The sequence below is a fragment of the Carassius gibelio genome, chromosome A22 (genome assembly GCF_023724105.1).
Source record: "Carassius gibelio isolate Cgi1373 ecotype wild population from Czech Republic chromosome A22, carGib1.2-hapl.c, whole genome shotgun sequence".
Lineage (NCBI taxonomy): Eukaryota > Metazoa > Chordata > Actinopteri > Cypriniformes > Cyprinidae > Carassius > Carassius gibelio.
Window position 1 is genome coordinate 15,026,167 of NC_068392.1, and position 27,409 is coordinate 15,053,575.

The 27,409-nt window shown below is 44.5% G+C and overlaps 3 protein-coding genes and 1 long non-coding RNA gene across 55 annotated transcripts in view; 1 reads left to right on the forward strand and 3 right to left on the reverse strand.

The window, feature by feature from the left end:
• The window catches only part of LOC127942507 (uncharacterized), an 80,579-nt gene that overhangs the window by 47,017 nt on the left and 6,153 nt on the right, over positions 1-27,409 (forward strand). For 20 of the 50 annotated variants that reach the window (XM_052538251.1, XM_052538231.1, XM_052538252.1 and 17 more), the window contains 4 exons: positions 356-397; positions 8,125-8,208; positions 15,967-16,092; positions 23,819-23,986. In XM_052538251.1, coding sequence (XP_052394211.1) covers positions 356-397; positions 8,125-8,208; positions 15,967-16,092; positions 23,819-23,986 — 420 coding nt within the window. Of the gene's footprint in view, positions 1-355; positions 440-8,124; positions 8,335-15,966; positions 16,177-23,818; positions 24,230-24,298; positions 24,487-24,554; positions 24,653-24,723; positions 24,882-24,954; positions 25,148-25,219; positions 25,368-25,446; positions 25,520-25,597; positions 25,710-27,409 lie in introns of those variants that run through there. The other 30 variants (XM_052538257.1, XM_052538281.1, XM_052538283.1 and 27 more) reach the window with 24 other exon arrangements.
• Positions 144-24,093, reverse strand: LOC127942527 (uncharacterized). 3 transcript variants are annotated; one of them, XR_008149336.1, is made up of 5 exons: positions 23,945-24,093; positions 16,093-16,134; positions 8,293-8,334; positions 8,125-8,208; positions 144-397 (listed from the first exon to the last, which is right to left on the reverse strand). It is a non-coding gene; the product is annotated as an uncharacterized LOC127942527 (long non-coding RNA). The 3 variants fall into 3 exon arrangements; XR_008149334.1 differs by having other exon boundaries at positions 8,125-8,334; XR_008149335.1 differs by lacking the exons at positions 16,093-16,134; positions 23,945-24,093 and having other exon boundaries at positions 8,251-8,399.
• On the reverse strand, positions 12,611-14,675 carry LOC127942518 (zona pellucida sperm-binding protein 3-like). The gene is made up of 8 exons (XM_052538295.1): positions 14,091-14,675; positions 13,742-13,860; positions 13,555-13,658; positions 13,306-13,483; positions 13,093-13,210; positions 12,931-13,013; positions 12,779-12,870; positions 12,611-12,709 (listed from the first exon to the last, which is right to left on the reverse strand). The coding sequence occupies exons 1-8, from the start codon at positions 14,622-14,624 to the stop codon at positions 12,630-12,632; spliced, it is 1,308 nt and encodes a 435-aa protein (XP_052394255.1). The 5' UTR covers positions 14,625-14,675; the 3' UTR covers positions 12,611-12,629.
• LOC127942524 (zona pellucida sperm-binding protein 3-like) lies at positions 20,453-22,510 on the reverse strand. Its single transcript, XM_052538300.1, has 8 exons — positions 21,943-22,510; positions 21,584-21,702; positions 21,397-21,500; positions 21,148-21,325; positions 20,935-21,052; positions 20,773-20,855; positions 20,621-20,712; positions 20,453-20,551 (listed from the first exon to the last, which is right to left on the reverse strand). The coding sequence occupies exons 1-8, from the start codon at positions 22,474-22,476 to the stop codon at positions 20,472-20,474; spliced, it is 1,308 nt and encodes a 435-aa protein (XP_052394260.1). The 5' UTR covers positions 22,477-22,510; the 3' UTR covers positions 20,453-20,471.

Consider the following 27,409-nt stretch of genomic DNA (forward strand, 5'->3'; position numbering starts at 1 on the left):
AATGAGAATCACCCAGTTGTCAATGAAGAGGGAGGGACTATCGTTAATTAGCTGGAACCTGTAGAATACAAAAAGACCAAAGGGCAATAGCTTCACTTTGTGTTTAGCTGTTGAACAATGGCTGGAAGTTGGTGTTTGGCTCAGATTTTGGTGGTCTGTGCTTTCTGTCATGCTGTCCCACAGTGGAGTCAATCGCTTCAGAATGCTCAAGCTCTGATGATCCAGCAAACTGACCAGCAGTTTCAGCTCCAGAAGCCAGTTCAACAGCTAACTAACCAGCAGTTTCCACCTCAGAAACCAGTTCAACAGCTAACTAACCAGCAGTTTCTGTTTCAGAAGCCAGTTCCACAACAACCTAAGCCGCAGTTTCCGTTTCAGAAGCCAGTTCCACAACAACCTAAGCCGCAGTTTCCGCTTCAGAAGCCAGTTCCACAACAACCTAAGCCGCAGTTTCCGCTTCAGAAGCCAGTTCCACAACAACCTAAGCCGCAGTTCCCTCTTCAGAAGCCAGTTCCACAACAACCTAAGCCGCAGTTTCCGCTTCAGAAGCCAGTTCAACTTGATAAATGTGCTGTAGCTGATTCTGAGCAGATCCAATGCGGTCTACCTGGGATCAGTGGTGCTGCGTGTGAAGCTATCAACTGCTGCTTTAACGGACAGCAGTGTTTCTATGGGAGGGCAGGTAAGCGTTCTCCATCTTATTCTGTTCGTGTTAAACCGTTTCTCTGAATTTAACCTGCTCTTGTTCTAGTGACTGTCCAGTGTATTAGAGATGGTCAGTTTGTGGTAGTGGTGTCTCGAGACGTTACCTTGCCTCGACTGAGTCTGGATTCGGTTCAACTACTGGGTGGAAACGACCCACCTTGTGCTCCTGTGGGGTCTACACCTTCCTTTGCTATATACCAGTTCCCTGTGACCGCATGTGGCACGAGCGTGATGGTTAGCAGCTGCTACTGGTTTTATTCTGCATCGCTTGGACTGGATGCTGACACTGTTTCTATTGACAGGAGGACGGTGGATATGTGGTGTATGAAAACCGAATGACCTCATCGTATGAAGTGGGGATTGGACCATATGGTTCCATCACAAGGGACAGTCATTTTGAGTAGGTGATCCATGACTTGGTGTGACCACTAATCCCTGATAAATGCTACAAGCTCGCTGTGTGTCGTCCAGGTTTCTCTTCCAGTGTAGATATTCGGGAACTTCTGTGGAAGCTCTGGTTGTGGAGGTCAACTCCGTTCCTCCACCTCCACCAGTAGCCGCTCCTGGACCTCTCAGGGTGGAGCTCAGACTGGCCAATGGCCAATGTGTCACCAAAGGCTGTGCTGAAGGTAAGGTCTTGTCCTGTGTCTGCCTAAAGCCTTTCAAACTGGAGTCCGGTTAAACCCCAGTGTTGTTCCTCAGGGGATGAGGCCTACACGTCCTACTACAGTGACGCTGATTATCCCATCACAAAAGTCCTGCGAGAGCCTGTGTATGTTGAGGTGCACATTATGGAGAGGACTGACCCCAACATTGTCCTGATGCTGGGACGTTGTTGGACTACTTCAACCCCCAGTCCACTCAGTCTCCCCCAGTGGGACCTTCTGATCGACGGGTGAGTGTACAGCCAATCTTCATCCTTTTAGTCTGCTGGGAGACCCTTTCTAACCTTCTCCTTTGTCTTCAGATGCCCTTACCAGGACGACCGCTATCTGACCACACTGGTTCCAGTGACTGGATCGTCTGGTCTTCAGTTCCCAACCCACTACAAGCGCTTTGTTGTGAAGATGTTCACATTTGTAGATCCAGCCTCACTGGCTGCTCTGCAGGAAACCGTATGCCCCCCTTTACTTGAACATTTGTGTATTTACTACTTGTGGATTCTATGACTTGAGCCTCTTTCTTCCCTGTCAGGTCTTCATCCACTGCAGTACAGAGGTGTGCCATCCATCATCTGGCTCTTGTGAGCAAAGCTGCACCAGGAAACGTGAGTTCTTGCTTTCTCTCGACAAGAGGAACTGAGCATTTTAGAAGTGCGTTCTCACTTCTAACACCTCTCTTTCAGGAAGAGACACCCGTATCAAGGCTGTCTCTGGGGAGCAGACTGTGGTTTCTAGTGGAGAAGTTACTCTGGTCATGTAAATCTAGTGTTTTTAATAAACCCTGCAGAACCCCGAGGTATCTCTTTGTCTATTGTTTTGGTTCGACAGAATCCGGGATTACGTGCCTCTTCCCAGTTGTTTTTTCCTCGCACCATTAAACCAAGGCATTCCTTTCTCCATCCTCCAGTTGTTAACCTGGGGCAGCACAAGGTTCCCCTATTTTAATTTGTCTTCCAAACGGTAGTTTGGCTCCCGATATTCACAATATAAAGTTATGTGGATTACTTGCGGCTTTTGTTTTAAATCCAGCTCAAGTTTTAAATGGAAATCAATTCTCGACTGTCTTGAAGCAAACACGAAACCGTTTCAATTGTCCTCAACTCAAAGTAATGCTATTAAAGGGATCCTCCTCCCCAAAATGAAAATGGTGTCACTAATCACTTACCCCCGTGTCGTTCCAAACCTGTAGAAACTTCATTCGTCTTTGGAACACAATTGAACCCCTTACTTGTCACCCCCCCCATTTTCAGCATGGAGACACGAATGACATGCCCAAAATTAAAAGGTTGCTGCTAAGGAGTCTTTCTTACTAGATACATAATCAACATCGGTTCACACAGCTGACACCTCAAAGTTTACTGTTCAGGAATCAGAATTACTTAGACGGTTATAATAGAGATGTATGTAAGCTCAAACATGTCAGTAAAAATATTAAAAACCTATTTAAAAGTGATGTAGGATATGATTTTAGATACATAATGAAGCTAAAGCCACAAGTCTACTAATACTTCATTTTGACATTTCAGAATATAATCTCACAAAGTGTGAATTTTATGAAACCTTTTCTAAGACCGTGTCATGTGTGTTTTTAGAGAAGGCTAGTAAAATTGATTTATGACTCCTGGAATGCAATTATCTCTTGTTTGGACCGGCAAAACTGCCCCATTCATGATTCTATTGTTGTTACAAAACGAGCCTTTCACACATGGGCCAGGTATGACACAAAATCCTGATTCTTCATTTATCATTATTCCAGTATACATTTACCCCACTATTATCAAAAGCCTTACTATAAAATTACAACAAAACATTTTCTTACAACCTTTGACAAAATGATTACAAAATGCATTATGAAGAAGAACTGCACCTGCTATGTAGCTGCATTAGAGCTAACGTTAGCATCAAGCTACATAAGACTATTCATGAAAATTAACCGATTGTTTGTAATAACCTCCTTTTGCGATCACATGTGGAATTTTACTGCTGTAAAAATATGCTATTTATAGCCTTTTACGTCGCTGCACAAGTTAGCATTTCAGATGTACATTTATGTTATAAAAACGCCCAAAATCACATACCATTAACTAACGTAATCGTGTGTTAATTATTTGGATGTTTCATGGGTACAGAGGTTTCTCTGTGTTGTTGTGGTCAGATATCAACACAGATGTGTACAGGAAATGCATCATGGGTAGGATGGGGCGGGATATGATGCACAGTTATGATGGACAAGACACGGGCGAATCCGGTCTCTGTCAGCAGAGAGGTTTGACGTGCTGTGAAAGTAAAACAATCTGGGGCCGGTGACTATCCTTGACAGCAAAGGGGTTAAAGATATTTTGGATGAAAACCGGGAGGCCTGTGACCATCCCATATACTGCCAAGGTCCAGAAAAGCACCATCGGAATTACCCATCTGCCATCAGTGGATGAACCGTAACGTTAGGAAGCGAGGAGAACATATGCTTGTGGCGCGGCTGACACAGAAGAACGTACACAGTCTGACTACTCCGAGGATGCTTTTCTGGACCTTGACAGTGCATTTTACTTGGCAGCCTGTGGGCCAAATCACAAGCCTCCTGGTTTTCATCCAAAATAAGTGGGGTTCCGAAGATGAACGAAGCTCTTATGGGTTCGGAACGACTTGGGGGCAAGTGATGACGATCTTCATTTTGGGGTGGAGTATCCCTTTAGTATTGAAACCGCCCAAGATGTTGCACAAGTGACAAACCAAAAAAGGTCATTCACTGGGAGTCAATTCGTCAATGATTTTTCAGAATTCTAACTGACCTGCTACTGCACAAAAAACCCCTTACGTCAGTACAGGTTCGGCACACCAAATACTAAACTTAAGCGATGCCTGCCGTTTTCCTAAAATGTAAAGCCTATAAATAACCCATCTGAAGGTGGAAAACGTGGTGCCAGTGTTGATACTGGGAGTGCGCTTCTATTGTACATGGATTTAAAAAGCATGAGAGATGTCAACAAAGAGCATTAGGAAACAAATTTAACTGATCAAACCTATTTGGGGGATGCAAGGGGGAAATTAAACTGCTCATTTGAAGTTACCAACACGAAGAAAATCAAGTTCACTGCATAAGATGCACGCAAAAATCTGCAGTGCTTCAAGGAAGTGGACGTTCACGCAGAACTCTTTTGGCACAAGTGCCAATTAACAGAATTCCCTTTACAGCATCATGGGCAATGTATTCCACCTTTACAGTACTCCTAAAAAAGGGAGCTCACAGCAGGTCCCTTTAAAAGGTTTATTAACTTCCCTAACGAGAAAAGGGAGCCTTTCCTTCTGGCAAGAGAATAGGTACAGTAGGACTACCCACTTCCTCGCACAAAATCAATTGGTTAAACTAGACAAGAAAAACAGAAACGAGAATAAGTTTGCTCCCCCACATTTATTGAAGACCAGCTAAAGTCTTCTTGTGCTCTTGAACCACTACAGGACCGAGCGAGGCCTTCCCTTCCCACCGAAGGCCTAGAAAAAGCAGACACCAAAGTTAAGTGCTTGAAGGGTCAAAAACCAAGCTTAAAAGCACCTTCCTACCTCCAAAAGGAGAAGCAGCAGTTCCACCATCAGGACCACATGTTGAGTCACAGCAACCACAAACCTGGTTGTTCCCATCAGCAGCAAGCCACCTGCAATACGAAAAATCAGACATGGCACCTTTAATGTATTCGTAAGTGGCATGAACATACCCATTGGCAAAGGAACAGGATTTGTGGAGCGCGTCACTAGGTGCAGAAGCAAGAGTGGCCTTCAGAACACACGTCATGTAGATCTGCAAGAGACACCACGGGTAAGGGGACACAAACCAAAGCAAATGGGAGAGGTCATTCTCCAACACTCATAATACATACAGAAGGACTGGATCCCCCCTGGAACATGAAGGCCTCCAGCTGGAACCGGATTTTGTCTTCCTGGGATCGAGGCATGAAGCGCGAGCTGGAAGCGGTGACCTTGGCATCCACAAGACATCTAAGGAGTAAAAAGTAGTTGTCAGGGACAAAGCGGTTACAAGGAGCAAACTCGAGAACAAGTCAACTCTGCAGCATCTTGGTGACATGAACACACCCATGATTCTCAATGAACAAATATCTCGGAAGGGCGTTCACATCAGGTACTTGGGTGGCCACACAGCTGTCCACAAACACACGCAGAGGGACGTGGTTGTATACCTTCACAGATGCCTCAACATTAATAACGTCACCCAGGAAGTAAGAGTTTGAAGGCCTCTCATAGGACCAGTCATCTGCAAGAGGGAAGAACTGCTTAGGCACAGCCTCGTTCAGAAGGCAGAAGGTCTAGAGAAACTGCACAAACCAGTCATGAGCTTCAGGGAGAACACCAAGACTTCTTCACCAGCCTCCGTTGAGGCATAAGGGACCCAAGTTGGCTTCAAGGCACTACTGCTGACATTTTGAAACCTGCAGTTCAAGAAGTGACCAATTAAATGGGCTTCCAGTTCCACCACTGCAAGCAATGCCACAAGTCACAAAAGGTCGCTTACCTTTGATAGTGGCATTGAACTCCAATAACTGCACCACCTGCACGGGTAATCGGAGTGCCAGCAAACGCCTCAGGAGTGTAGGTAAGGGCAAAGGTGTAGACAAGCTCATCCTTGGTCATCTATAGGAGACTGACGTTGTTACCAAGAGGGTTCTCCGAAAAAGAGAACCCATTCCAAAAGGCATCTTAGCAAGTCATGCCATAACACTTGGTTACCCGAGTAAGCAGTTATTAAGAGTCTTTCCCACTATAAGAGAACCGTCCCATGGATGGTTCCCTGAATCTAGAACGTCGATACCAAAACAAGGGCCCCATTTTTAGTAGGGTTCAATAAATCTAGTAACACTTAACAGCTCTTACCATCAAGACACTGTTGCAGTCCTGCAGTTCATTCTCAAAGAAGAGCACCTTAGAGCCTGGGACCAAACCGACAACAGGACATCCTCCCAGAGTCAGACCAGATGGCTGGATCAGTTCACCATTGCTAAACAAGTCCTGCTGTACCTCCACATGAATCCGGTTCTCACCGCATTGAATAGCTACACTACTGGGGGTCACAGGTTGCCTCAAATGGAAATCCACCGCCATCTCACTCGGCACTTCTGGAACAATGGGAAACCTCCAGTCCAAAGGCTTCACTGGACCCTGCAACACCTGCTTCTCCTGAAGACCAAGAGGCTCTTGTGCAAATCCTCTGTAGTCGAGACTCTGAAACGGAGAGGCCTTCTGCAAAGTGTTCCCGAGCACTTGAGAAGAAACAGGCACTCTGGAAGCTGGATATGATTGATGCTTCTTGCTTTTTGGACTTTGACTGGAACTCAAACTTCCAATAGCATTCTTCAGATCAAACACCACAAGCACAACCGGCACTAACAGACATTGCAAAAGACCCATCCTGACAAACGTTAACACAATACCCACCAGTGCTCGTCTTTGACATTAAGTACAGCTTTGAATTTAAGCGGCTCCTCCCCTTTCAGCTTGATTGATTACCTTTGGACCTCCAAAGGTCTCTGGGCCTGTAATTAACAAATGAGAACGTTCTGGAATGTCACTAGCCAATGGAAGGCTTGATAAGGATCTGAGATTTTCATCTACACTTATTCACAATTTTACAATTAAAGTTTGAAAGTGTGTTTATGATAGACAAAGAATGTCATTAAAAAAGCGCCTGATATGACTCAAATAATAGAGAATATTCATAAAAATCTCTCTCTCTCTTTTTTAAAGAGTTTTTAGTTTATCATTGGAAAAGATTTGGAAAAATGTAGAATTACATCACTTGCTCCCCAGTGAATGGGTGGCATCAAAACGAAAGTCCAAAGAGCTATTATAAATATCAAAATAATCCACAAGTAATTCACATCAATTACGGTCTTGTGAAGGGAAAGGTTGTCTGTTTATAAGAAACAAATCCATCGTTGAGAAATTCAAATGATTGCTTCCGGCCAAAATATGATCTCATAATCCCAACTAAAGGTGCCATAGAATGCATTGATACAATATTTTAAATTAGATCTACATAAAAAGGTACGTGGCTTGGGTATGGGCAAAAATTCTCTGGAACGGTTTTACATGTCCGTTTACAACCCTGGGATTTGTCCCTAGAATTATTTGGAAGGGTCATGAACAATAATGTTGAGCTCTGCTCTGATTGGCTGTTTCACAGCGCAGATCTCTTCTGTCCAGCGTGAACGATGGCGAGATTAGGCATCCAACCTGATATGTTTGAGCCTGTATCAGACGAAGATAAAGATTTGGAAAGAATGTTTAGCGTCCGCGTGAACGAGTCTTGAGAGAGTTGTCAGTGAAGATGTGGACACAGCCTCTGTGTTGCTTTTATACGCGTTTTCTCTCAATAAGAATTGAATCTCGAGATCCAATGAGAATCACCCAGTTGTCAATGAAGAGGGAGGGACTATCGTTAATTAGCTGGAATCTGTAGAATACAAAAAGACCAAAGGGCAATAGCTTCACTTTGTGTTTAGCTGTTGAACAATGGCTGGAAGTTGGTGTTTGGCTCAGATTTTGGTGGTCTGTGCTTTCTGTCATGCTGTCCCACAGTGGAGTCAATCGCTTCAGAATGCTCAAGCTCTGATGATCCAGCAAACTGACCAGCAGTTTCAGCTCCAGAAGCCAGTTCAACAGCTAACTAACCAGCAGTTTCCACCTCAGAAACCAGTTCAACAGCTAACTAACCAGCAGTTTCTGTTTCAGAAGCCAGTTCCACAACAACCTAAGCCGCAGTTTCCGTTTCAGAAGCCAGTTCCACAACAACCTAAGCCGCAGTTTCCGTTTCAGAAGCCAGTTCCACAACAACCTAAGCCGCAGTTTCCGCTTCAGAAGCCAGTTCCACAACAACCTAAGCCGCAGTTTCCGCTTCAGAAGCCAGTTCCACAACAACCTAAGCCGCAGTTTCCGCTTCAGAAGCCAGTTCCACAACAACCTAAGCCGCAGTTCCCTCTTCAGAAGCCAGTTCCACAACAACCTAAGCCGCAGTTTCCGCTTCAGAAGCCAGTTCAACTTGATAAATGTGCTGTAGCTGATTCTGAGCAGATCCAATGCGGTCTACCTGGGATCAGTGGTGCTGCGTGTGAAGCTATCAACTGCTGCTTTAACGGACAGCAGTGTTTCTATGGGAGGGCAGGTAAGCGTTCTCCATCTTATTCTGTTCGTGTTAAACCGTTTCTCTGAATTTAACCTGCTCTTGTTCTAGTGACTGTCCAGTGTATTAGAGATGGTCAGTTTGTGGTAGTGGTGTCTCGAGACGTTACCTTGCCTCGACTGAGTCTGGATTCGGTTCAACTACTGGGTGGAAACGACCCACCTTGTGCTCCTGTGGGGTCTACACCTTCCTTTGCTATATACCAGTTCCCTGTGACCGCATGTGGCACGAGCGTGATGGTTAGCAGCTGCTACTGGTTTTATTCTGCATCGCTTGGACTGGATGCTGACACCGTTTCTATTGACAGGAGGACGGTGGATATGTGGTGTATGAAAACCGAATGACCTCATCGTATGAAGTGGGGATTGGACCATATGGTTCCATCACAAGGGACAGTCATTTTGAGTAGGTGATCCATGACTTGGTGTGACCACTAATCCCTGATAAATGCTACAAGCTCGCTGTGTGTCGTCCAGGTTTCTCTTCCAGTGTAGATATTCGGGAACTTCTGTGGAAGCTCTGGTTGTGGAGGTCAACTCCGTTCCTCCACCTCCACCAGTAGCCGCTCCTGGACCTCTCAGGGTGGAGCTCAGACTGGCCAATGGCCAATGTGTCACCAAAGGCTGTGCTGAAGGTAAGGTCTTGTCCTGTGTCTGCCTAAAGCCTTTCAAACTGGAGTCCGGTTAAACCCCAGTGTTGTTCCTCAGGGGATGAGGCCTACACGTCCTACTACAGTGACGCTGATTATCCCATCACAAAAGTCCTGCGAGAGCCTGTGTATGTTGAGGTGCACATTATGGAGAGGACTGACCCCAACATTGTCCTGATGCTGGGACGTTGTTGGACTACTTCAACCCCCAGTCCACTCAGTCTCCCCCAGTGGGACCTTCTGATCGACGGGTGAGTGTACAGCCAATCTTCATCCTTTTAGTCTGCTGGGAGACCCTTTCTAACCTTCTCCTTTGTCTTCAGATGCCCTTACCAGGACGACCGCTATCTGACCACACTGGTTCCAGTGACTGGATCGTCTGGTCTTCAGTTCCCAACCCACTACAAGCGCTTTGTTGTGAAGATGTTCACATTTGTAGATCCAGCCTCACTGGCTGCTCTGCAGGAAACCGTATGCCCCCCTTTACTTGAACATTTGTGTATTTACTACTTGTGGATTCTATGACTTGAGCCTCTTTCTTCCCTGTCAGGTCTTCATCCACTGCAGTACAGAGGTGTGCCATCCATCATCTGGCTCTTGTGAGCAAAGCTGCACCAGGAAACGTGAGTTCTTGCTTTCTCTCGACAAGAGGAACTGAGCATTTTAGAAGTGCGTTCTCACTTCTAACACCTCTCTTTCAGGAAGAGACACCCGTATCAAGGCTGTCTCTGGGGAGCAGACTGTGGTTTCTAGTGGAGAAGTTACTCTGGTCATGTAAATCTAGTGTTTTTAATAAACCCTGCAGAACCCCGAGGTATCTCTTTGTCTATTGTTTTGGTTCGACAGAATCCGGGATTACGTGCCTCTTCCCAGTTGTTTTTTCCTCGCACCATTAAACCAAGGCATTCCTTTCTCCATCCTCCAGTTGTTAACCTGGGGCAGCACAAGGTTCCCCTATTTTAATTTGTCTTCCAAACGGTAGTTTGGCTCCCGATATTCACAATATAAAGTTATGTGGATTACTTGCGGCTTTTGTTTTAAATCCAGCTCAAGTTTTAAATGGAAATCAATTCTCGACTGTCTTGAAGCAAACACGAAACCGTTTCAATTGTCCTCAACTCAAAGTAATGCTATTAAAGGGATCCTCCTCCCCAAAATGAAAATGGTGTCACTAATCACTTACCCCCGTGTCGTTCCAAACCTGTAGAAACTTCATTCGTCTTTGGAACACAATTGAACCCCTTACTTGTCACCCCCCCCATTTTCAGCATGGAGACACGAATGACATGCCCAAAATTAAAAGGTTGCTGCTAAGGAGTCTTTCTTACTAGATACATAATCAACATCGGTTCACACAGCTGACACCTCAAAGTTTACTGTTCAGGAATCAGAATTACTTAGACGGTTATAATAGAGATGTATGTAAGCTCAAACATGTCAGTAAAAATATTAAAAACCTATTTAAAAGTGATGTAGGATATGATTTTAGATACATAATGAAGCTAAAGCCACAAGTCTACTAATACTTCATTTTGACATTTCAGAATATAATCTCACAAAGTGTGAATTTTATGAAACCTTTTCTAAGACCGTGTCATGTGTGTTTTTAGAGAAGGCTAGTAAAATTGATTTATGACTCCTGGAATGCAATTATCTCTTGTTTGGACCGGCAAAACTGCCCCATTCATGATTCTATTGTTGTTACAAAACGAGCCTTTCACACATGGGCCAGGTATGACACAAAATCCTGATTCTTCATTTATCATTATTCCAGTATACATTTACCCCACTATTATCAAAAGCCTTACTATAAAATTACAACAAAACATTTTCTTACAACCTTTGACAAAATGATTACAAAATGCATTATGAAGAAGAACTGCACCTGCTATGTAGCTGCATTAGAGCTAACGTTAGCATCAAGCTACATAAGACTATTCATGAAAATTAACCGATTGTTTGTAATAACCTCCTTTTGCGATCACATGTGGAATTTTACTGCTGTAAAAATATGCTATTTATAGCCTTTTACGTCGCTGCACAAGTTAGCATTTCAGATGTACATTTATGTTATAAAAACGCCCAAAATCACATACCATTAACTAACGTAATCGTGTGTTAATTATTTGGATGTTTCATGGGTACAGAGGTTTCTCTGTGTTGTTGTGGTCAGATATCAACACAGATGTGTACAGGAAATGCATCATGGGTAGGATGGGGCGGGATATGATGCACAGTTATGATGGACAAGACACGGGCGAATCCGGTCTCTGTCAGCAGAGAGGTTTGACGTGCTGTGAAAGTAAAACAATCTGGGGCCGGTGACTATCCTTGACAGCAAAGGGGTTAAAGATATTTTGGATGAAAACCGGGAGGCCTGTGACCATCCCATATACTGCCAAGGTCCAGAAAAGCACCATCGGAATTACCCATCTGCCATCAGTGGATGAACCGTAACGTTAGGAAGCGAGGAGAACATATGCTTGTGGCGCGGCTGACACAGAAGAACGTACACAGTCTGACTACTCCGAGGATGCTTTTCTGGACCTTGACAGTGCATTTTACTTGGCAGCCTGTGGGCCAAATCACAAGCCTCCTGGTTTTCATCCAAAATAAGTGGGGTTCCGAAGATGAACGAAGCTCTTATGGGTTCGGAACGACTTGGGGGCAAGTGATGACGATCTTCATTTTGGGGTGGAGTATCCCTTTAGTATTGAAACCGCCCAAGATGTTGCACAAGTGACAAACCAAAAAAGGTCATTCACTGGGAGTCAATTCGTCAATGATTTTTCAGAATTCTAACTGACCTGCTACTGCACAAAAAACCCCTTACGTCAGTACAGGTTCGGCACACCAAATACTAAACTTAAGCGATGCCTGCCGTTTTCCTAAAATGTAAAGCCTATAAATAACCCATCTGAAGGTGGAAAACGTGGTGCCAGTGTTGATACTGGGAGTGCGCTTCTATTGTACATGGATTTAAAAAGCATGAGAGATGTCAACAAAGAGCATTAGGAAACAAATTTAACTGATCAAACCTATTTGGGGGATGCAAGGGGGAAATTAAACTGCTCATTTGAAGTTACCAACACGAAGAAAATCAAGTTCACTGCATAAGATGCACGCAAAAATCTGCAGTGCTTCAAGGAAGTGGACGTTCACGCAGAACTCTTTTGGCACAAGTGCCAATTAACAGAATTCCCTTTACAGCATCATGGGCAATGTATTCCACCTTTACAGTACTCCTAAAAAAGGGAGCTCACAGCAGGTCCCTTTAAAAGGTTTATTAACTTCCCTAACGAGAAAAGGGAGCCTTTCCTTCTGGCAAGAGAATAGGTACAGTAGGACTACCCACTTCCTCGCACAAAATCAATTGGTTAAACTAGACAAGAAAAACAGAAACGAGAATAAGTTTGCTCCCCCACATTTATTGAAGACCAGCTAAAGTCTTCTTGTGCTCTTGAACCACTACAGGACCGAGCGAGGCCTTCCCTTCCCACCGAAGGCCTAGAAAAAGCAGACACCAAAGTTAAGTGCTTGAAGGGTCAAAAACCAAGCTTAAAAGCACCTTCCTACCTCCAAAAGGAGAAGCAGCAGTTCCACCATCAGGACCACATGTTGAGTCACAGCAACCACAAACCTGGTTGTTCCCATCAGCAGCAAGCCACCTGCAATACGAAAAATCAGACATGGCACCTTTAATGTATTCGTAAGTGGCATGAACATACCCATTGGCAAAGGAACAGGATTTGTGGAGCGCGTCACTAGGTGCAGAAGCAAGAGTGGCCTTCAGAACACACGTCATGTAGATCTGCAAGAGACACCACGGGTAAGGGGACACAAACCAAAGCAAATGGGAGAGGTCATTCTCCAACACTCATAATACATACAGAAGGACTGGATCCCCCCTGGAACATGAAGGCCTCCAGCTGGAACCGGATTTTGTCTTCCTGGGATCGAGGCATGAAGCGCGAGCTGGAAGCGGTGACCTTGGCATCCACAAGACATCTAAGGAGTAAAAAGTAGTTGTCAGGGACAAAGCGGTTACAAGGAGCAAACTCGAGAACAAGTCAACTCTGCAGCATCTGGTGACATGAACACACCCATGATTCTCAATGAACAAATATCTCGGAAGGGCGTTCACATCAGGTACTTGGGTGGCCACACAGCTGTCCACAAACACACGCAGAGGGACGTGGTTGTATACCTTCACAGATGCCTCAACATTAATAACGTCACCCAGGAAGTAAGAGTTTGAAGGCCTCTCATAGGACCAGTCATCTGCAAGAGGGAAGAACTGCTTAGGCACAGCCTCGTTCAGAAGGCAGAAGGTCTAGAGAAACTGCACAAACCAGTCATGAGCTTCAGGGAGAACACCAAGACTTCTTCACCAGCCTCCGTTGAGGCATAAGGGACCCAAGTTGGCTTCAAGGCACTACTGCTGACATTTTGAAACCTGCAGTTCAAGAAGTGACCAATTAAATGGGCTTCCAGTTCCACCACTGCAAGCAATGCCACAAGTCACAAAAGGTCGCTTACCTTTGATAGTGGCATTGAACTCCAATAACTGCACCACCTGCACGGGTAATCGGAGTGCCAGCAAACGCCTCAGGAGTGTAGGTAAGGGCAAAGGTGTAGACAAGCTCATCCTTGGTCATCTATAGGAGACTGACGTTGTTACCAAGAGGGTTCTCCGAAAAAGAGAACCCATTCCAAAAGGCATCTTAGCAAGTCATGCCATAACACTTGGTTACCCGAGTAAGCAGTTATTAAGAGTCTTTCCCACTATAAGAGAACCGTCCCATGGATGGTTCCCTGAATCTAGAACGTCGATACCAAAACAAGGGCCCCATTTTTAGTAGGGTTCAATAAATCTACTAGCTCTTACCATCAAGACACTGTTGCAGTCCTGCAGTTCATTCTCAAAGAAGAGCACCTTAGAGCCTGGGACCAAACCGACAACAGGACATCCTCCCAGAGTCAGACCAGATGGCTGGATCAGTTCACCATTGCTAAACAAGTCCTGCTGTACCTCCACATGAATCCGGTTCTCACCGCATTGAATAGCTACACTACTGGGGGTCACAGGTTGCCTCAAATGGAAATCCACCGCCATCTCACTCGGCACTTCTGGAACAATGGGAAACCTCCAGTCCAAAGGCTTCACTGGACCCTGCAACACCTGCTTCTCCTGAAGACCAAGAGGCTCTTGTGCAAATCCTCTGTAGTCGAGACTCTGAAACAGAGAGGCCTTCTGCAAAGTGTTCCCGAGCACTTGAGAAGAAACAGGCACTCTGGAAGCTGGATATGATTGATGCTTCTTGCTTTTTGGACTTTGACTGGAACTCAAACTTCCAATAGCATTCTTCAGATCAAACACCACAAGCACAACCAGCACTAACAGACATTGCAAAAGACCCATCCTGACAAACGTTAACACAATACCCACCAGTGCTCGTCTTTGCCATTAAGTACAGCTTTGAATTTAAGCGGCTCCTCCCCTTTCAGCTTGATTGATTACCTTTGGACCTCCAAAGGTCTCTGGGCCTGTAATTAACAAATGAGAACGTTCTGGAATGTCACTAGCCAATGGAAGGCTTGATAAGGATCTGAGATTTTCATCTACACTTATTCACAATTTTACAATTAAAGTTTGAAAGTGTGTTTATGATAGACAAAGAATGTCATTAAAAAAGCGCCTGATATGACTCAAATAATAGAGAATATTCATAAAAATCTCTCTCTCTCTTTTTTAAAGAGTTTTTAGTTTATTATTGGAAAAGATTTGGAAAAATGTAGAATTACATCACTTGCTCCCCAGTGAATGGGTGGCATCAAAACGAAAGTCCAAAGAGCTATTATAAATATCAAAATAATCCACAAGTAATTCACATCAATTACGGTCTTGTGAAGGGAAAGGTTGTCTGTTTATAAGAAACAAATCCATCGTTGAGAAATTCAAATGATTGCTTCCGGCCAAAATATGATCTCATAATCCCAACTAAAGGTGCCATAGAATGCATTGATACAATATTTTAAATTAGATCTACATAAAAAGGTACGTGGCTTGGGTATGGGCAAAAATTCTCTGGAACGGTTTTACATGTCCGTTTACAACCCTGGGATTTGTCCCTAGAATTATTTGGAAGGGTCATGAACAATAATGTTGAGCTCTGCTCTGATTGGCTGTTTCACAGCGCAGATCTCTTCTGTCCAGCGTGAACGATGGCGAGATTAGGCATCCAACCTGATATGTTTGAGCCTGTATCAGACGAAGATAAAGATTTGGAAAGAATGTTTAGCGTCCGCGTGAACGAGTCTTGAGAGAGTTGTCAGTGAAGATGTGGACACAGCCTCTGTGTTGCTTTTATACGCGTTTTCTCTCAATAAGAATTGAATCTCGAGATCCAATGAGAATCACCCAGTTGTCAATGAAGAGGGAGGGACTATCGTTAATTAGCTGGAACCTGTAGAATACAAAAAGACCAAAGGGCAATAGCTTCACTTTGTGTTTAGCTGTTGAACAATGGCTGGAAGTTGGTGTTTGGCTCAGATTTTGGTGGTCTGTGCTTTCTGTCATGCTGTCCCACAGTGGAGTCAATCGCTTCAGAATGCTCAAGCTCTGATGATCCAGCAAACTGACCAGCAGTTTCAGCTCCAGAAGCCAGTTCAACAGCTAACTAACCAGCAGTTTCCACCTCAGAAACCAGTTCAACAGCTAACTAACCAGCAGTTTCTGTTTCAGAAGCCAGTTCCACAACAACCTAAGCCGCAGTTTCCGTTTCAGAAGCCAGTTCCACAACAACCTAAGCCGCAGTTTCCGTTTCAGAAGCCAGTTCCACAACAACCTAAGCCGCAGTTTCCGTTTCAGAAGCCAGTTCCACAACAACCTAAGCCGCAGTTTCCGCTTCAGAAGCCAGTTCCACAACAACCTAAGCCGCAGTTTCCGCTTCAGAAGCCAGTTCCACAACAACCTAAGCAGCAGTTCCCTCTTCAGAAGCCAGTTCCACAACAACCTAAGCCGCAGTTTCCGCTTCAGAAGCCAGTTCAACTTGATAAATGTGCTGTAGCTGATTCTGAGCAGATCCAATGCGGTCTACCTGGGATCAGTGGTGCTGCGTGTGAAGCTATCAACTGCTGCTTTAACGGACAGCAGTGTTTCTATGGGAGGGCAGGTAAGCGTTCTCCATCTTATTCTGTTCGTGTTAAACCGTTTCTCTGAATTTAACCTGCTCTTGTTCTAGTGACTGTCCAGTGTATTAGAGATGGTCAGTTTGTGGTAGTGGTGTCTCGAGACGTTACCTTGCCTCGACTGAGTCTGGATTCGGTTCAACTACTGGGTGGAAACGACCCACCTTGTGCTCCTGTGGGGTCTACACCTTCCTTTGCTATATACCAGTTCCCTGTGACCGCATGTGGCACGAGCGTGATGGTTAGCAGCTGCTACTGGTTTTATTCTGCATCGCTTGGACTGGATGCTGACACCGTTTCTATTGACAGGAGGACGGTGGATATGTGGTGTATGAAAACCGAATGACCTCATCGTATGAAGTGGGGATTGGACCATATGGTTCCATCACAAGGGACAGTCATTTTGAGTAGGTGATCCATGACTTGGTGTGACCACTAATCCCTGATAAATGCTACAAGCTCGCTGTGTGTCGTCCAGGTTTCTCTTCCAGTGTAGATATTCGGGAACTTCTGTGGAAGCTCTGGTTGTGGAGGTCAACTCCGTTCCTCCACCTCCACCAGTAGCCGCTCCTGGACCTCTCAGGGTGGAGCTCAGACTGGCCAATGGCCAATGTGTCACCAAAGGCTGTGCTGAAGGTAAGGTCTTGTCCTGTGTCTGCCTAAAGCCTTTCAAACTGGAGTCCGGTTAAACCCCAGTGTTGTTCCTCAGGGGATGAGGCCTACACGTCCTACTACAGTGACGCTGATTATCCCATCACAAAAGTCCTGCGAGAGCCTGTGTATGTTGAGGTGCACATTATGGAGAGGACTGACCCCAACATTGTCCTGATGCTGGGACGTTGTTGGACTACTTCAACCCCCAGTCCACTCAGTCTCCCCCAGTGGGACCTTCTGATCGACGGGTGAGTGTACAGCCAATCTTCATCCTTTTAGTCTGCTGGGAGACCCTTTCTAACCTTCTCCTTTGTCTTCAGATGCCCTTACCAGGACGACCGCTATCTGACCACACTGGTTCCAGTGACTGGATCGTCTGGTCTTCAGTTCCCAACCCACTACAAGCGCTTTGTTGTGAAGATGTTCACATTTGTAGATCCAGCCTCACTGGCTGCTCTGCAGGAAACCGTATGCCCCCCTTTACTTGAACATTTGTGTATTTACTACTTGTGGATTCTATGACTTGAGCCTCTTTCTTCCCTGTCAGGTCTTCATCCACTGCAGTACAGAGGTGTGCCATCCATCATCTGGCTCTTGTGAGCAAAGCTGCACCAGGAAACGTGAGTTCTTGCTTTCTCTCGACAAGAGGAACTGAGCATTTTAGAAGTGCGTTCTCACTTCTAACACTTCTCTTTCAGGAAGAGACACCCGTATCAAGGCTGTCTCTGGGGAGCAGACTGTGGTTTCTAGTGGAGAAGTTACTCTGGTCATGTAAATCTAGTGTTTTTAATAAACCCTGCAGAACCCCGAGGTATCTCTTTGTCTATTGTTTTGGTTCGACAGAATCCGGGATTACGTGCCTCTTCCCAGTTGTTTTTTCCTCGCACCATTAAACCAAGGCATTCCTTTCTCCATCCTCCAGTTGTTAACCTGGGGCAGCACAAGGTTCCCCTATTTTAATTTGTCTTCCAAACGGTAGTTTGGCTCCCGATATTCACAATATAAAGTTATGTGGATTACTTGCGGCTTTTGTTTTAAATCCAGCTCAAGTTTTAAATGGAAATCAATTCTCGACTGTCTTGAAGCAAACACGAAACCGTGTCAATTGTCCTCAACTCAAAGTAATGCTATTAAAGGGATCCTCCTCCCCAAAATGAAAATGGTGTCACTAATCACTTACCCCCGTGTCGTTCCAAACCTGTAGAAACTTCATTCGTCTTTGGAACACAATTGAACCCCTTACTTGTCACCCCCCCATTTTCAGCATGGAGACACGAATGACATGCCCAAAATTAAAAGGTTGCTGCTAAGGAGTCTTTCTTACTAGATACATAATCAACATCGGTTCACACAGCTGACACCTCAAAGTTTACTGTTCAGGAATCAGAATTACTTAGACGGTTATAATAGAGATGTATGTAAGCTCAAACATGTCAGTAAAAATATTAAAAACCTATTTAAAAGTGATGTAGGATATGATTTTAGATACATAATGAAGCTAAAGCCACAAGTCTACTAATACTTCATTTTGACATTTCAGAATATAATCTCACAAAGTGTGAATTTTATGAAACCTTTTCTAAGACCGTGTCATGTGTGTTTTTAGAGAAGGCTAGTAAAATTGATTTATGACTCCTGGAATGCAATTATCTCTTGTTTGGACCGGCAAAACTGCCCCATTCATGATTCTATTGTTGTTACAAAACGAGCCTTTCACACATGGGCCAGGTATGACACAAAATCCTGATTCTTCATTTATCATTATTCCAGTATACATTTACCCCACTATTATCAAAAGCCTTACTATAAAATTACAACAAAACATTTTCTTACAACCTTTGACAAAATGATTACAAAATGCATTATGAAGAAGAACTGCACCTGCTATGTAGCTGCATTAGAGCTAACGTTAGCATCAAGCTACATAAGACTATTCATGAAAATTAACCGATTGTTTGTAATAACCTCCTTTTGCGATCACATGTGGAATTTTACTGCTGTAAAAATATTCTATTTATAGCCTTTTACGTCGCTGCACAAGTTAGCATTTCAGATGTACATTTATGTTATAAAAACGCCCAAAATCACATACCATTAACTAACGTAATCGTGTGTTAATTATTTGTATGTTTCATGGGTACAGAGGTTTCTCTGTGTTGTTGTGGTCAGATATCAACACAGATGTGTGCAGGAAATGCATCATGGGTAGGATGGGGCGGGATATGATGCACAGTTATGATGGACAAGACACGGGCGAATCCGGTCTCTGTCAGCAGAGAGGTTTGACGTGCTGTGAAAGTAAAACAATCTGGGGCCGGTGACTATCCTTGACAGCAAAGGGGTTAAAGATATTTTGGATGAAAACCGGGAGGCCTGTGACCATCCCATATACTGCCAAGGTCCAGAAAAGCACCATCGGAATTACCCATCTGCCATCAGTGGATGAACCGTAACGTTAGGAAGCGAGGAGAACATATGCTTGTGGCGCGGCTGACACAGAAGAACGTACACAGTCTGACTACTCCGAGGATGCTTTTCTGGACCTTGACAGTGCATTTTACTTGGCAGCCTGTGGGCCAAATCACAAGCCTCCTGGTTTTCATCCAAAATAAGTGGGGTTCCGAAGATGAACGAAGCTCTTATGGGTTCGGAACGACTTGGGGGCAAGTGATGACGATCTTCATTTTGGGGTGGAGTATCCCTTTAGTATTGAAACCGCCCAAGATGTTGCACAAGTGACAAACCAAAAAAGGTCATTCACTGGGAGTCAATTCGTCAATGATTTTTCAGAATTCTAACTGACCTGCTACTGCACAAAAAACCCCTTACGTCAGTACAGGTTCGGCACACCAAATACTAAACTTAAGCGATGCCTGCCGTTTTCCTAAAATGTAAAGCCTATAAATAACCCATCTGAAGGTGGAAAACGTGGTGCCAGTGTTGATACTGGGAGTGCGCTTCTCTTGTACATGGATTTAAAAAGCATGAGAGATGTCAACAAAGAGCATTAGGAAACAAATTTAACTGATCAAACCTATTTGGGGGATGCAAGGGGGAAATTAAACTGCTCATTTGAAGTTACCAACACGAAGAAAATCAAGTTCACTGCATAAGATGCACGCAAAAATCTGCAGTGCTTCAAGGAAGTGGACGTTCACGCAGAACTCTTTTGGCACAAGTGCCAATTAACAGAATTCCCTTTACAGCATCATGGGCAATGTATTCCACCTTTACAGTACTCCTAAAAAAGGGAGCTCACAGCAGGTCCCTTTAAAAAGGTTTATTAACTTCCCTAACGAGAAAAGGGAGCCTTTCCTTCTGGCAAGAGAATAGGTACAGTAGGACTACCCACTTCCTCGCACAAAATCAATTGGTTAAACTAGACAAGAAAAACAGAAACGAGAATAAGTTTGCTCCCCCACATTTATTGAAGACCAGCTAAAGTCTTCTTGTGCTCTTGAACCACTACAGGACCGAGCGAGGCCTTCCCTTCCCACCGAAGGCCTAGAAAAAGCAGACACCAAAGTTAAGTGCTTGAAGGGTCAAAAACCAAGCTTAAAAGCACCTTCCTACCTCCAAAAGGAGAAGCAGCAGTTCCACCATCAGGACCACATGTTGAGTCACAGCAACCACAAACCTGGTTGTTCCCATCAGCAGCAAGCCACCTGCAATACGAAAAATCAGACATGGCACCTTTAATGTATTCGTAAGTGGCATGAACATACCCATTGGCAAAGGAACAGGATTTGTGGAGCGCGTCACTAGGTGCAGAAGCAAGAGTGGCCTTCAGAACACACGTCATGTAGATCTGCAAGAGACACCACGGGTAAGGGGACACAAACCAAAGCAAATGGGAGAGGTCATTCTCCAACACTCATAATACATACAGAAGGACTGGATCCCCCCTGGAACATGAAGGCCTCCAGCTGGAACCGGATTTTGTCTTCCTGGGATCGAGGCATGAAGCGCGAGCTGGAAGCGGTGACCTTGGCATCCACAAGACATCTAAGGAGTAAAAAGTAGTTGTCAGGGACAAAGCGGTTACAAGGAGCAAACTCGAGAACAAGTCAACTCTGCAGCATCTGGTGACATGAACACACCCATGATTCTCAATGAACAAATATCTCGGAAGGGCGTTCACATCAGGTACTTGGGTGGCCACACAGCTGTCCACAAACACACGCAGAGGGACGTGGTTGTATACCTTCACAGATGCCTCAACATTAATAACGTCACCCAGGAAGTAAGAGTTTGAAGGCCTCTCATAGGACCAGTCATCTGCAAGAGGGAAGAACTGCTTAGGCACAGCCTCGTTCAGAAGGCAGAAGGTCTAGAGAAACTGCACAAACCAGTCATGAGCTTCAGGGAGAACACCAAGACTTCTTCACCAGCCTCCGTTGAGGCATAAGGGACCCAAGTTGGCTTCAAGGCACTACTGCTGACATTTTGAAACCTGCAGTTCAAGAAGTGACCAATTAAATGGGCTTCCAGTTCCACCACTGCAAGCAATGCCACAAGTCACAAAAGGTCGCTTACCTTTGATAGTGGCATTGAACTCCAATAACTGCACCACCTGCACGGGTAATCGGAGTGCCAGCAAACGCCTCAGGAGTGTAGGTAAGGGCAAAGGTGTAGACAAGCTCATCCTTGGTCATCTATAGGAGACTGACATTGTTACCAAGAGGGTTCTCCGAAAAAGAGAACCCATTCCAAAAGGCATCTTAGCAAGTCATGCCATAACACTTGGTTACCCGAGTAAGCAGTTATTAAGAGTCTTTCCCACTATAAGAGAACCGTCCCATGGATGGTTCCCTGAATCTAGAACGTCGATACCAAAACAAGGGCCCCATTTTTAGTAGGGTTCAATAAATCTAGTAACACTTAACAGCTCTTACCATCAAGACACTGTTGCAGTCCTGCAGTTCATTCTCAAAGAAGAGCACCTTAGAGCCTGGGACCAAACCGACAACAGGACATCCTCCCAGAGTCAGACCAGATGGCTGGATCAGTTCACCATTGCTAAACAAGTCCTGCTGTACCTCCACATGAATCCGGTTCTCACCGCATTGAATAGCTACACTACTGGGGGTCACAGGTTGCCTCAAATGGAAATCCACCGCCATCTCACTCAGCACTTCTGGAACAATGGGAAACCTCCAGTCCAAAGGCTTCACTGGACCCTGCAACACCTGCTTCTCCTGAAGACCAAGAGGCTCTTGTGCAAATCCTCTGTAGTCGAGACTCTGAAACAGAGAGGCCTTCTGCAAAGTGTTCCCGAGCACTTGAGAAGAAACAGGCACTCTGGAAGCTGGATATGATTGATGCTTCTTGCTTTTTGGACTTTGACTGGAACTCAAACTTCCAATAGCATTCTTCAGATCAAACACCACAAGCACAACCAGCACTAACAGACATTGCAAAAGACCCATCCTGACAAACGTTAACACAATACCCACCAGTGCTCGTCTTTGCCATTAAGTACAGCTTTGAATTTAAGCGGCTCCTCCCCTTTCAGCTTGATTGATTACCTTTGGACCTCCAAAGGTCTCTGGGCCTGTAATTAACAAATGAGAACGTTCTGGAATGTCACTAGCCAATGGAAGGCTTGATAAGGATCTGAGATTTTCATCTACACTTATTCACAATTTTACAATTAAAGTTTGAAAGTGTGTTTATGATAGACAAAGAATGTCATTAAAAAAGCGCCTGATATGACTCAAATAATAGAGAATATTCATAAAAATCTCTCTCTCTCTTTTTTAAAGAGTTTTTAGTTTATCATTGGAAAAGATTTGGAAAAATGTAGAATTACATCACTTGCTCCCCAGTGAATGGGTGGCATCAAAACGAAAGTCCAAAGAGCTATTATAAATATCAAAATAATCCACAAGTAATTCACATCAATTACGGTCTTGTGAAGGGAAAGGTTGTCTGTTTATAAGAAACAAATCCATCGTTGAGAAATTCAAATGATTGCTTCCGGCCAAAATATGATCTCATAATCCCAACTAAAGGTGCCATAGAATGCATTGATACAATATTTTAAATTAGATCTACATAAAAAGGTACGTGGCTTGGGTATGGGCAAAAATTCTCTGGAACGGTTTTACATGTCCGTTTACAACCCTGGGATTTGTCCCTAGAATTATTTGGAAGGGTCATGAACAATAATGTTGAGCTCTGCTCTGATTGGCTGTTTCACAGCGCAGATCTCTTCTGTCCAGCGTGAACGATGGCGAGATTAGGCATCCAACCTGATATGTTTGAGCCTGTATCAGACGAAGATAAAGATTTGGAAAGAATGTTTAGCGTCCGCGTGAACGAGTCTTGAGAGAGTTGTCAGTGAAGATGTGGACACAGCCTCTGTGTTGCTTTTATACGCGTTTTCTCTCAATAAGAATTGAATCTCGAGATCCAATGAGAATCACCCAGTTGTCAATGAAGAGGGAGGGACTATCGTTAATTAGCTGGAACCTGTAGAATACAAAAAGACCAAAGGGCAATAGCTTCACTTTGTGTTTAGCTGTTGAACAATGGCTGGAAGTTGGTGTTTGGCTCAGATTTTGGTGGTCTGTGCTTTCTGTCATGCTGTCCCACAGTGGAGTCAATCGCTTCAGAATGCTCAAGCTCTGATGATCCAGCAAACTGACCAGCAGTTTCAGCTCCAGAAGCCAGTTCAACAGCTAACTAACCAGCAGTTTCCACCTCAGAAACCAGTTCAACAGCTAACTAACCAGCAGTTTCTGTTTCAGAAGCCAGTTCCACAACAACCTAAGCCGCAGTTTCCGTTTCAGAAGCCAGTTCCACAACAACCTAAGCCGCAGTTTCCGTTTCAGAAGCCAGTTCCACAACAACCTAAGCCGCAGTTTCCGTTTCAGAAGCCAGTTCCACAACAACCTAAGCCGCAGTTTCCGCTTCAGAAGCCAGTTCCACAACAACCTAAGCCGCAGTTTCCGCTTCAGAAGCCAGTTCCACAACAACCTAAGCCGCAGTTCCCTCTTCAGAAGCCAGTTCCACAACAACCTAAGCCGCAGTTTCCGCTTCAGAAGCCAGTTCAACTTGATAAATGTGCTGTAGCTGATTCTGAGCAGATCCAATGCGGTCTACCTGGGATCAGTGGTGCTGCGTGTGAAGCTATCAACTGCTGCTTTAACGGACAGCAGTGTTTCTATGGGAGGGCAGGTAAGCGTTCTCCATCTTATTCTGTTCGTGTTAAACCGTTTCTCTGAATTTAACCTGCTCTTGTTCTAGTGACTGTCCAGTGTATTAGAGATGGTCAGTTTGTGGTAGTGGTGTCTCGAGACGTTACCTTGCCTCGACTGAGTCTGGATTCGGTTCAACTACTGGGTGGAAACGACCCACCTTGTGCTCCTGTGGGGTCTACACCTTCCTTTGCTATATACCAGTTCCCTGTGACCGCATGTGGCACGAGCGTGATGGTTAGCAGCTGCTACTGGTTTTATTCTGCATCGCTTGGACTGGATGCTGACACCGTTTCTATTGACAGGAGGACGGTGGATATGTGGTGTATGAAAACCGAATGACCTCATCGTATGAAGTGGGGATTGGACCATATGGTTCCATCACAAGGGACAGTCATTTTGAGTAGGTGATCCATGACTTGGTGTGACCACTAATCCCTGATAAATGCTACAAGCTCGCTGTGTGTCGTCCAGGTTTCTCTTCCAGTGTAGATATTCGGGAACTTCTGTGGAAGCTCTGGTTGTGGAGGTCAACTCCGTTCCTCCACCTCCACCAGTAGCCGCTCCTGGACCTCTCAGGGTGGAGCTCAGACTGGCCAATGGCCAATGTGTCACCAAAGGCTGTGCTGAAGGTAAGGTCTTGTCCTGTGTCTGCCTAAAGCCTTTCAAACTGGAGTCCGGTTAAACCCCAGTGTTGTTCCTCAGGGGATGAGGCCTACACGTCCTACTACAGTGACGCTGATTATCCCATCACAAAAGTCCTGCGAGAGCCTGTGTATGTTGAGGTGCACATTATGGAGAGGACTGACCCCAACATTGTCCTGATGCTGGGACGTTGTTGGACTACTTCAACCCCCAGTCCACTCAGTCTCCCCCAGTGGGACCTTCTGATCGACGGGTGAGTGTACAGCCAATCTTCATCCTTTTAGTCTGCTGGGAGACCCTTTCTAACCTTCTCCTTTGTCTTCAGATGCCCTTACCAGGACGACCGCTATCTGACCACACTGGTTCCAGTGACTGGATCGTCTGGTCTTCAGTTCCCAACCCACTACAAGCGCTTTGTTGTGAAGATGTTCACATTTGTAGATCCAGCCTCACTGGCTGCTCTGCAGGAAACCGTATGCCCCCCTTTACTTGAACATTTGTGTATTTACTACTTGTGGATTCTATGACTTGAGCCTCTTTCTTCCCTGTCAGGTCTTCATCCACTGCAGTACAGAGGTGTGCCATCCATCATCTGGCTCTTGTGAGCAAAGCTGCACCAGGAAACGTGAGTTCTTGCTTTCTCTCGACAAGAGGAACTGAGCATTTTAGAAGTGCGTTCTCACTTCTAACACTTCTCTTTCAGGAAGAGACACCCGTATCAAGGCTGTCTCTGGGGAGCAGACTGTGGTTTCTAGTGGAGAAGTTACTCTGGTCATGTAAATCTAGTGTTTTTAATAAACCCTGCAGAACCCCGAGGTATCTCTTTGTCTATTGTTTTGGTTCGACAGAATCCGGGATTACGTGCCTCTTCCCAGTTGTTTTTTCCTCGCACCATTAAACCAAGGCATTCCTTTCTCCATCCTCCAGTTGTTAACCTGGGGCAGCACAAGGTTCCCCTATTTTAATTTGTCTTCCAAACGGTAGTTTGGCTCCCGATATTCACAATATAAAGTTATGTGGATTACTTGCGGCTTTTGTTTTAAATCCAGCTCAAGTTTTAAATGGAAATCAATTCTCGACTGTCTTGAAGCAAACACGAAACCGTGTCAATTGTCCTCAACTCAAAGTAATGCTATTAAAGGGATCCTCCTCCCCAAAATGAAAATGGTGTCACTAATCACTTACCCCCGTGTCGTTCCAAACCTGTAGAAACTTCATTCGTCTTTGGAACACAATTGAACCCCTTACTTGTCACCCCCCCCATTTTCAGCATGGAGACACGAATGACATGCCCAAAATTAAAAGGTTGCTGCTAAGGAGTCTTTCTTACTAGATACATAATCAACATCGGTTCACACAGCTGACACCTCAAAGTTTACTGTTCAGGAATCAGAATTACTTAGACGGTTATAATAGAGATGTATGTAAGCTCAAACATGTCAGTAAAAATATTAAAAACCTATTTAAAAGTGATGTAGGATATGATTTTAGATACATAATGAAGCTAAAGCCACAAGTCTACTAATACTTCATTTTGACATTTCAGAATATAATCTCACAAAGTGTGAATTTTATGAAACCTTTTCTAAGACCGTGTCATGTGTGTTTTTAGAGAAGGCTAGTAAAATTGATTTATGACTCCTGGAATGCAATTATCTCTTGTTTGGACCGGCAAAACTGCCCCATTCATGATTCTATTGTTGTTACAAAACGAGCCTTTCACACATGGGCCAGGTATGACACAAAATCCTGATTCTTCATTTATCATTATTCCAGTATACATTTACCCCACTATTATCAAAAGCCTTACTATAAAATTACAACAAAACATTTTCTTACAACCTTTGACAAAATGATTACAAAATGCATTATGAAGAAGAACTGCACCTGCTATGTAGCTGCATTAGAGCTAACGTTAGCATCAAGCTACATAAGACTATTCATGAAAATTAACCGATTGTTTGTAATAACCTCCTTTTGCGATCACATGTGGAATTTTACTGCTGTAAAAATATGCTATTTATAGCCTTTTACGTCGCTGCACAAGTTAGCATTTCAGATGTACATTTATGTTATAAAAACGCCCAAAATCACATACCATTAACTAACGTAATCGTGTGTTAATTATTTGGATGTTTCATGGGTACAGAGGTTTCTCTGTGTTGTTGTGGTCAGATATCAACACAGATGTGTACAGGAAATGCATCATGGGTAGGATGGGGCGGGATATGATGCACAGTTATGATGGACAAGACACGGGCGAATCCGGTCTCTGTCAGCAGAGAGGTTTGACGTGCTGTGAAAGTAAAACAATCTGGGGCCGGTGACTATCCTTGACAGCAAAGGGGTTAAAGATATTTTGGATGAAAACCGGGAGGCCTGTGACCATCCCATATACTGCCAAGGTCCAGAAAAGCACCATCGGAATTACCCATCTGCCATCAGTGGATGAACCGTAACGTTAGGAAGCGAGGAGAACATATGCTTGTGGCGCGGCTGACACAGAAGAACGTAC